This window comes from Harpia harpyja, chromosome 1, assembly GCF_026419915.1.
Source record: "Harpia harpyja isolate bHarHar1 chromosome 1, bHarHar1 primary haplotype, whole genome shotgun sequence".
In the NCBI taxonomy this organism is placed as follows: Eukaryota; Metazoa; Chordata; class Aves; order Accipitriformes; family Accipitridae; genus Harpia; species Harpia harpyja.
In genome coordinates this window covers 62,647,069-62,658,100 of record NC_068940.1, presented here as the reverse complement: position 1 = coordinate 62,658,100, position 11,032 = coordinate 62,647,069, and the positions used below count along the sequence as shown (strand labels likewise).

The following is an 11,032-nucleotide window of genomic DNA, read 5'->3' as shown; positions in this document are numbered from 1 at the left end:
GATTAACAGGTCCTTCCCAATTTAAAAAGACGCACGTGGGAGGTGGTGGTGGGGGGTTGTCTTGCATCATACCAATGTCAAATACGAATCTGGCTTATCAAACAAAATACGGGTCCAGAAATCCAGAGCTTCTCCCAGCAAATCCACCTAAGCAAGTTAACCAGGAACCAGACCAGCATTATCTCTAGCGGCTCGAGGTCCCCGCCGGCTGCTGGGGGAGGCTGCAGCCTGCCATTGACCCAGCCCTCCCGCCTTCGCATCGATGAAGACAGCGGTTGATCAGCTCCCCTCAAGCCTGCAATACAGCCTCACCAGTCGCTCACCCTCCGGGTCACACACGTGCCACTGGGAAAGGAGGGGGGGCTGGCGCATACCCGCAGGGCTGCAGCTGAGCTTGTTTTGGAGGTATCAGCGAGCGAATACCCGGAGCAGACACAACGGGAAAGGGCTGCTTTCAGTGTTCGCCCGTTGCGAGCTCTTCTGCCACAGAATTAGCACATCACTGGGAACATGAGTGGCCGGGACCTTTCTCCAAGAGAAATCCTGCAGGAAAGCCACATCTCTGCACAATGAAAACACAGAGTCGAGTGACTGCCAAGGTTTCCAACACCAGTGCCGGCCTTCACAGCGGGAGTTTGCCAGTGTCAAGTTTGTGGTACAGTATTCTGCACCTTCTTACAGTGGGAGGGAAAAGTCACATTGCTTTTCTTGAAAGTTCAGTTATAACTGTGTTGAAAATTGTACCAATCTGTCTTCTGCCTACATACCTCTCCCTGTGCTCTGCCCTCCTGTTAGGAAAGTAAAATTACAGGAGAAAGCAAGCTCTACCGTCCAAAATAAGATGTTAAGGGAAAAAAACCATTTCTCTCAAAATCTGTGCGTTTGACCTGTTCATAGCAGTAATTAAAAATCTGCAAAAAGAAATCCAGGACACTTGGCGCACTGTTGTTTGAACAGCGATTTCTGGATGCAAAGCATCCAACAGGGATTACAGAAACATCGAACTCCAATGCAATCCTTTAGGAATGGGGAAATATTTTAAAACACATCAGCTGCGGTATAAATCAGAAACAGCTTCACTGAAGCCACGCAAGAGCTTGTCATCACAAAAGCGATAGCATTATAAGCGTACATTTAACTTATGGTAACTCTGGTGTAATTCTCCACTGGGAACTTACTTCTGGAACAGTTAATATACTTTTTAAAGTTTACTTATGGCTAAGAGTATATGTTTAAGGAAATACAACAACCAAAAAGAAAATGAAATACTGGAACAAGTATCCACACAAGAGGTTACACTATTTTAACCACCCTGAATTCAACTCTGGTTCTCAAACGTGACATTTTCCCACATACACCCTTCCCATAGAGCCTTGTACATTTGTGCAACTGTACATCTGGTGCACGAGGTAGAATGAGACCCTTTCCCAGAGCATGGAGGCAGCACTGGCAGCTCCATAATTAAGCAGTTTCTTTGAGGAAAACAGGTTTGCTTTAAAAAAAAAGAATTGGCAACAACTAGAAAGTCCAAACCAGAATAATATAGAAGATAGAAGAACAGTAACTGGGAGTGCAAACTGCTGAGAAAACGGCTCTAGTGTACAAGAAAGTTATCCATACTAATGCTGTGTAATTTGTGCGTTAAACTATTTATTATGTTCACACACATGGTGATATATTAAAATTCCTGTTGGCAAAACGTCCATTGAAAATTAAATGATGCTTTAGCCTCACCACCAGGATTTTTCACAAACCAAGTCATGTTTGTAATAAACTTTATTAAATGCGATAAATTATTACACAGTTCAAACGAGAAACCCAACAGGGAAATCATGTCCATTTCTGTTAAACTAAGTAGCAGAGCTTTGTTGCTGGCACTAGGAGAACAGCTTTGAGCTTCGCTAGAGATATGTTCTAGAAAATCCCCATAGTTCTTAATGAATAATTGAAGACAATATATAACTGAGATGCTTGTTTGCTACCTCCAGAGTTGGATCCTAGAGGACCATTAAATTAATTTTTAATAATGTATGCTATGGTTAAAGTTATGGGACACAAAATTTGACTCTAAATATGCTCATCGTATAAAGAATAATCCCAAGGTTATAGCCCGGGTAGCAGGAGGTTTAGAATGACTAATAAAGCAGAAAGGGAAACATTAGGAGAGCTTAGAGCTACTCCAAATTGTTTTTCACATATCATTTGTTTATGCCTTTTACCTAAAGACATATTCTGTGACTTTAACAGTGCACCATGATGATAATGCTCAAATTCTCCAGCGCAGTTCTCCTCACTTACAGTCAAGGGTTTTTTTCCCCTAGAAGCTAGGAATTGTGCAGGCCTTTCAAGTGTGCAGGGTCTGTGCAAGAGCCTATCCATTTTAGTTATTTGTCATACATGGTCAGTGAGGAGACAATTTCTGCTTGTGCCTCAGGGTGATGTTGAAAATGTCTCACAAATTCATTATCCAAGAAGAATTCAGTATAGTAAGTTGTCTGCAAAATAAATTTGTACGGAACAAAGTAATCATTAGGAAATCCAGCCCATTTTAAGTAATTGCTAACTGCATCTAGGCTTCCATTAATCGCTGCATAATAGTGTTTCACCTAGTATTAACTCTGTCCTCAAGAAAGGCTGGTTTATCTTTGGAATAAATGAACATTATAAAGGAAGGTAACAATGACAGAATGACAAAACCAGGACAAACTTTAAAGCAAGAAAGAACTGAGGAGTTACCAAATATCCTGTGCCATGGATGACTCAGTATTTGTACAAAATCTCTACAGACTACCACTGAGATGAGCAACATGCTAGAACATATTTGAATGCAGGCAGAGTACATATTGTAACACTATGATGGAGCATGAGGGTTTAAGACACAGAGGGACAGCCTGTACCCAGCGATGCTTTTATTTCATCGGAAGCAGAAAGCAGTTTTGGAAACCCTGGATTATTATTTCTTGCCAAACTCTTTGTCACCATCGCAGCCAATGGTCCATGTTCACTCAAGGTGGAGAAGCCCAATGGCACTAGTGCTTGAGACAACAAATGGAGGAGATGAAGGAGGAAGACAGAGATGTGCTCAACACCAAATCCCTTCATGCTCTCTTCTTAACCACTTCTGAACACAGGCATTTAGAATAAACCGGTCTGTCATTTGTATCTACCAAGAATAACCTGATGAAGGAGAAACTCAGGACATTCATACCTAGCCAGAACAGCAGTCCTTTTCTCTGAAAGAAACTTCTAGTGCCAACCAGCCACACAGACACACTACACTCACCATACAGCCTTATACAGCTTTACTTGGATGAGAGAGTATCTTTTCACAAGAGATTTTTCAAATTAAGACATAATTAAGTTTCAAGGCTTCTAAGAGAGACCTGTGAGCTGAGAACGTCTGTTAGGACTTGTTGAAGACATCTGAAGATACCTGCAAAGGCAATAAGGTCTCCAAGGCTTTCAAAGGGCTGCCACCCAGGTAGTGATATGCTACTAAATTATACCTAGAAATCTCAGTTGGAACCTGCTCTTAAGATCAGCCATTCAGTGTTGGCCACGACAAACTACATTACGAAGGAGGTAGGCAAAAACTGTAAGCGCCAAGCTGTGCAATCCTAAACCTTGTTGTTCCTTTCCGCATTTTTAGACCAGAGCATAAATTGTAGATGAAATGTGGTTCTTGCCAGAAGATTACAGTTAACAGTTTCCATACCCAGCAAAGATGGAAAGAACCATACAGTAGCAAGAAAGAGATACGTAATTTTCTTTTTTAAGTCCCAATCTTGGCCAGGAGGGGTTCAGACCTGCAGGGCCTTCTGTCCCACCCACTTTTCACCATCTCAAAATCAAGATAGGGGATCTTGGGCTTCAGCACAGATTTCTGGCTAAAACCAGAATGCATATACATCCCCCAATTTACAGCACAGCTTGTATTCCCTCCAAAGTCTGTCATACCAGGACAGCAAAGATCCGAGAAGTGAAAAAACATTTGCAACCATACAGGCTTCTAAATTCTGATTAATTAATTTGATTTTTTTGGTGGTAATAAAGAGTGCAAGAGACCCAGCTATTCCAGGCATCATACAACTACTGACCAAGACAAGATTCCCTGTTGCCAAAACCTTTGTGAACTGGTTAGTCACATTTAGGTGAACACTTTGTGACCTTTGGAGAAAGGTCTCACAAGCTCGAAGACTAAACAGAGAGGAATATGCATCTGATCACGCAATACACTAACAGCCCTGTGTTTAAATATCACCTGGCTAGAGGGATTGTCCATACTGAAGACAGCAGCATCATCCTCCAGGAATCTTCCCTTATTTGAAATGTGCAAAACTGCACCAGAGAATTGGCTTGTAACACCATGAGCTGTTACTCTCTCAACACTGCTGCAAAACCAGGTTATCAGTTTCAGAAAGGCCATTCCTCACTTGTTTTTGTGGAGGTTTTTTTGTTTGTTTGGTTTGGTTTTTGGGGTGTTTTTTCTTTTTTTAAAATGAGCAGGGCTCCTCAGGCTACCCCACTGGAGAGGCTGCTGCGATTGGATGTCCTCCCCTGGGGCTGCACAGGCAGTGCTGATGAAGACAGCACTGACTCACCCTTGGTAGCTCTGCTTCTCTGAGCCAATACTGCCTTTGCAGACCCCTGCTAGCAGGGTGAGCCCCAAATCATGCAGACTCTGTACAAGGCTGCCCTGGCTCCAGATCGGTGAGAGAAAGCAAATTAAAGTTAGATGTAGTGCTTATTGTTAAGTACTTTCTAGGAATTTTAGTTAAGTGTGAAATTGAGGGATTTGCATTTAAATTTATTTTTTTGAGCATTGTGTGATTGTGTAGAAGTTAGAGCTCTATCTCGATGGACTGTCTGAAATCAATGCAAGTTGAAAACAGGTTACCCATGCCCTTGAACTATAACACAAGTAGGACTCAAAAACTCAGTCTACAACTATGACCCACTGACTCAATGAACTTGAAACATCCCATTAAAAAAACCAACCCTGAACGAGAGGTTCCCAGGAGAATGACAAACTGATGGGTAAAATAATGTGTGGGTTGGACAAAGCACTATCAAAGAAACGCCTTGATCTTGAACTGTGGCCGCCAGATCACAGAGCAGTCTTGAAGGAGGACATCAGGTTCTCATCCGATTGCTGCTTTTAGTAAATGGTCCCAGAATATCCCATTACAGAGAGAGGGTGCACACAGCTACCACAGGCATTAGCTGACTGCTCAACTATGCCCCTGCAACATATAAAAATCAAATGACAAAGCAGATGATTAAAGAGAAATAATCAAAAAGAAATTAAAGCTGACTGGTATCTTAAGCTACATCAAATTCCCTTCTGTTCTCCTGAGCAGCTAGGCAGGGATGTTGGAACTAAATTAAGAAGAAAATTATAACCCTGCTCTTTTTATCTAAGCTCTATGTTAAACACTATTTCACATTGTCATTGCAGCCGTTACATTTGGCATAAACTCTGGCCACCCTCCCTTTTCTGAAATCTTATTCCCTGTTAAAATCCAAGAGAAGTTTACAAGGAGCTTAAGCAGCTCCATTTAAGGCACGTCTGGGCAGTCTGTAGTTAGTACAGTCCACAGCATAGATAGGGCCAATTTAAACCTATGTTCTTTTGGCAAACATGTTAGGAAAAGCAAAAAGGTTAAAAAACCCCCAACATTTAAACTTGCTAAAATATGGAGCCACACAATAGCCAACAGCTATGGAAACAGAAGATCACAGAAAAGACACTTTCAGAATATAAAAGCTGGCAAGAAATATTAAATTTCAGCTCTACTAAATAAAATATCTTCAAAAGCTTTTTTGAAGACATTACTGAGATCATAATCAATCAGTCTGGCTACTTAGACACACAGCGCCCCATCAGAGAATTTAGCAAAAATGAAGTACTAAATTATTCAGCATTTAAGCAATCGTGTAAGGAATATGTAGCTGAAAAGGACAAACTGCAAAACAAGATTATTCTTCTGTTACTTCAGTATATCCTGTAGTTTTAACAGGGCCTTCCAGGGAGGTATCTAAACATTTTTTCCATGCACAGAATCGAGATCCCAGTTTTTAATCTTGTATTTATAAGTCAAATAATTTTAGTATTTATATGCAACAGAAAAGCATGATCTCCATATCTGAACTTTTTAAATTAACATTTTTACTGTATTTACAAGCTATGTTTTCTCTTTCTCAGCTAGGTTGCCTTTTTTTTTTTTTTTTTAAACTGCCCTGCTCTATTACAAATCTATATACTGTTAAGCTTATGAAGAAATATTAGGAAAGTCTCATCTTTGGACACATGTACTACACACATACAGGACATGCATATGTCCAAGAAATCACACAGATAACTGCTCAGACAAATACTATATTCTCAGAATGACAAATTTAAATTAATAAGCTTTAGAATTTCACAGTTTCCTCAGGAAGTTTTTTTTAGCTGTAAAGTACACAAACCAGAGGGGATTTATGCTCTCCATGAAAAGTTCTGATGAATTTTGGATATGCTTTGATACATCAGCTCTAATATTCCGGAAGATCTTCCCTTTTTAAGTCTTTCTCAAGATTCTTTATCAACATTTTGAATGTCTTACAAAACATGAATACAAGCCTATTAGTCCCTAGAGACTGTATCACAGCAGTTAACAGCCAAAAGAACAATGACAAAACGGGTACTATTTCACAGAATTTCATACAATTTTCATATACAGCTCAAAGAATAAAAATCACATATCAAGCTATTAAAACACAGGCAGGAGCCCGTGGCACTGGAATTCATACAGAACTGATACTGTAAAACATTATGCCGACACCTGACAAAATGGAAATTGCTGCTTGCCAATGCATGCGTCTCAAGGTCACAGTATTAAACAGCATCAAAAATAACTCGTTAAGGTGATAAATTTTGTCTTGAGTCCCTTCTCTTTTATTCTAGCATTGAATCTAGCATTGAATTTCCTTCTGGCAGCTGCACTAAAATACTAAACCTTTCTCAGAGGCTGAATGACACGATCTGGGCATCACGGTTTATTGACTCATGACAGATGACCAGCACACATTTAGTCTTTGATCACTGGTAGAGATTCTTACTTATCTTTCAAATGTTTATTGCAAATTTCTAAACAGGACGAGAAAAACTCAAATCTAAGCCAAACAATAATGATTAAAACAGCAAGACATCAACTCCACCTTATTTAATATTAGGATTTGTTTTTAAAGAGAACACTTTTTGAAACTTCATACCAAGCATGTTTTTGGTTGTTGGCCCCAGAGCAAGCACGAATTCTGTACTGAATAAACTACAGTAGATGTTAATATTCATTCAAATCTATTTCTACAATGAGTTGATAGAACAGTCTGTTGAACAGAATTTGAGGTGTTCTGCACAGTTTAAAAAGAGACGAAAGTTTCCATCATTGTCCATTTCCACCCTGCCATTGTGACAAAAGGCCTTCAAGAGTTCTAAACCTTTTTTTTTTTTTTTTTCCCATCTCATTAAAAAGTTGGGAAGTAAAATGTAATTCTGACAGATTTAACCCATACACATCTACCTAAATGGACAATTCTCCATTACTTTTGGGACAGTCTTCAAAGTCAGTCAAACCTGTCAAAATGAATACCTACAACACAAACATTAAGTTTATCCTTTTGGTTTTTCTGCTGCTTTTCTAAATATGTTAAAAAATGTTGGGAGGCCCATATGTGTTTGTAAAGTCCACTCAACCATTCTGCAGTAAAACTAATTTACAGAAAATGCACTACAAAATAACTCTAAGACCCAGACCTATATGCAACCTTAATATTTATATTGCTTGACTTTTGAGCAGTTTTAAGAGATTTTGACACGCATCTCCTTCAGAACTCAGGAAAACAAAACCCAAAACCTAACAGAAAAGGAAAGAGCCACCCCCACAGCACCCGAGCTGACCAATTCTCTGGTGGGACAGCAGCAGGACTGGAACTCCATCTTATTGCACAGACCTGAGACCCCAGCCTGGAGGTAACCGTCAGAAAAACAGGCTGCCATGCCACATTTTTGGGGGCTGACACATTTTGCCAGATGATTTTTGCTACTTCCCCTTAGAAGGAATGGTGAGAATCTTCAGATCTATCTCAGGCTGGAAACATTTAACAGGAACTATTTTCACTGCTTCCACATTTAAACTCAGTCCTGTTCCCTCCTGCCTGCCCTTGCCTGCTGTGATCCACATTCCAAGTCAGGGTCTCCACTGCCCCATTTTACTTGCAGAAACATCCCATGCTCTATTTCATAAAGGCTCTTTAGAGCTTATGTTTCCTCCTCCAGCCAGTTCTAGTCGTCTTCTCTACGCCGCAAAGAGAAGGTCCTTAGGTCTAGTCACTGCTTTCTGCGGCATTAGCGTCAGTCCTTACAGAATTGCATCAGGCTCTTGATTTGAGTCTACTCACCTTCCCTCAGACTTTTTTTTTTATCTCCTCTACAGTCAAACTGGACAGCTGCTTCTTGCCTGAAGACCTGTAAGGAGTCATTCAATTCAAGCAGGGAAAAAAAAAATTACTACACTCAGCTTTTATTCCTGAAGACATCCTACTTCCAAAGAGCTGTCACAGGGAATATTGCTGGGCTACAACTGACAGGACTGGATCACTTGCTTAGCACAACCGGGACACAGACAGTATCCATCAATGCCAGATGGAGCGAGGGCAAGTAATGTGCAATGGAAGTTAACTACTTAGAAGAAACTATCAACTGATCTTCAGAACCTATACAGGAATTTGGCTGAATTAAAGGCCTGAGAAAGTCACAGCTTTGTCTCAATGTTTTAAAACGGACATGTTTGAGATCACAGTGGGGGGTTTTGTTTTAAGTTTGGCAACATAATAAACAACTTGACACCTAGCTTTTTAACAGGGGAAAACAGAGAACCACAACAATTTCCCTGCCTAATACAAATATAAATACAAGGCAAGTAAGCATTTGACAACTCTTTTTTTTTTTTTTTTTCTTTTTGCCAGTTGTTATAGGTGAATTCAAGTCCAGAATCGTTAAGCAGTTGGTTCTTCTCCAAGGGTATTTTGCAAAGTAGTAAACCAAACACAAAATGCATCTTGGCATGTATTACAATGAAAAAGTGTTGACATACATTCACACTTTAATTCATTTTTTTCAAGGAATAAAGTACCAGTAAAGATCCATGCATTTGCCTTACTGCAAACTCCTTGCTCTCACTGAGAAGTACTTACTCTTGTAGACAATCCCACACAAATCAATGCTTCCTTTTCCTCAGATGTCACATTAAACTACTCAGGTTTCAAGTGTTGTGAATGCAATTTGCAACCTGTTATAGTGTAGGTAAAGAGGATTGTCTGTATTTATGGAGCAAATGCCGGAAAACAAAAAGAGAACAACATCTCCTCTAAAGTAACTGCAGACAGTACAACTGGCGTATTTTGAAATTCTAAGGCAACAATATTGGACCAGCATATGAAACTCTACTGTAGAGACCAAGTTAATGAACCGCTTTCTTCTGCAAAGTAGAAATACTCTGATGTTTTTTCCTTTGTCTTTTTTTTTTTTAATTCAGTAAGAGGTAGCAATACGAAATGCCAATATTGCCACCAGGTAACTCATGTACTCAACTTCTGCATTCAGTGAATCCCTTAAGATGACATGTAACGTCTGGTTTGAGTCGTACACTCTATTTAAGAAGATCTATCTGGCAATATCCATGTATATTAAAAATACACATGCACATTTTTGCAGACTTGCAATTTAATATATTTTTGTAATTCACTACAAAAATGTGGTTTCACAACTGCTACCATACACTGGGACTCCTACAGTAGTATGGAGAATGTACAGGTATCTTTCCCAGAACTGGCAACACTGCGCATTGTGCAAATTGTCTAGGACTCCGATCCTTTTTGAGCAGCAGTTAGAAGAAAATTTGTGGGTTGAATACTGATATCAAAATACAGATTTAAATAATTTACTCTTAAAAACATTCATATTTATAGCCTCTTACAGAAAATAAACAATTCATCTGATTATCAGATATGTCCTCAGTTTTTCCAGTTCCAAGGTATACACAGGTCTCCATCCTGCAGCACAGAGTAGAAATGCGAAATGCAAAGGTGCATGCCTTGTAGGTATGGCAACGATTCTTCTAGCAGTCGCTTACAACAATCTATCATCTGTGCACTGGAAACACTGGGTTCTTTATACAGCCGATCCAAAGAAAATTTTTCAGTGGAAGTATCGATTAGCTCTTTTTCTGTAATCATCATCCTAGCAAATGAAGACAACATACAGTGACAAAATTAGAACTTAATTTCTTAAAAAAATCCTTGAAATAAGTATATTTGTAGGTTATATGCATGTAAAGAGAGGGGCCACTTCATGTACAGCTATGGTACAGCTGAGATTTTTTGTGCAGGTTGATACCCATGTCCACCTCAGAGGCTAGACTGAATGAACATGCTTCCATGACTATGGGCAACAGCATGCCTACGCAGGGTCACATTTGATAGCCTGCACCATGACATTTTTTTTGCCCACAAGGTAATGGGCAAAAATACTAAAATAATCCCATGAGGCTGCATTTTTAATGTAAGGGATGGAAGTACTTAAATAACCTTGGAAGTGTAAGCTTTAAGAATAAAACCATGTCAGTAACTACTCTGTCTTCTTAACTAAGACCAGTACTCTGCATGTCATCAAAACCAACAGATGACAGGTACAGTCACCTGATGCATATTAAATGTGTTAATAACTTACTAATTGCAGGAAGTATATGGAATATTGAATTCATAGCTCGCAGATGATTTTTTCCATTCACCCCAGACAAAGAGTGGTAAGACACCACCTGACAAACTCAAGCTACTCTGAAATAATGTGTAGAATTAATTAAGAGTTACTGGAACTGTGGATCATCTGATGCAGACACAGTTCAGGTTCAGCAAGCCTTACTACCTCAGGCACTGTGTCACATTAACATAGCTATACTTCTTCCAGAGCCAGCTTGGTTATAGAAACAGCACC

At 39.6% G+C, this 11,032-nt stretch overlaps 1 protein-coding gene across 4 annotated transcripts in view; it reads right to left on the bottom strand.

Moving 5' to 3' along the window:
* Window positions 1-1,758: 1,758 nt before the first annotated feature.
* TCAIM (T cell activation inhibitor, mitochondrial) overlaps window positions 1,759-11,032 on the bottom strand; it is a 30,378-nt gene continuing 21,104 nt past the window's right edge. For 3 of the 4 annotated variants that reach the window (XM_052797310.1, XM_052797331.1, XM_052797323.1), the window contains exon 11: window positions 7,018-10,279. In XM_052797310.1, coding sequence (XP_052653270.1) covers window positions 10,054-10,279 — 226 coding nt within the window. In that variant the 3' untranslated portion in view covers window positions 7,018-10,053. Of the gene's footprint in view, window positions 5,244-7,017; window positions 10,280-11,032 lie in introns of those variants that run through there. The other variant, XR_008236696.1, reaches the window with a different exon arrangement.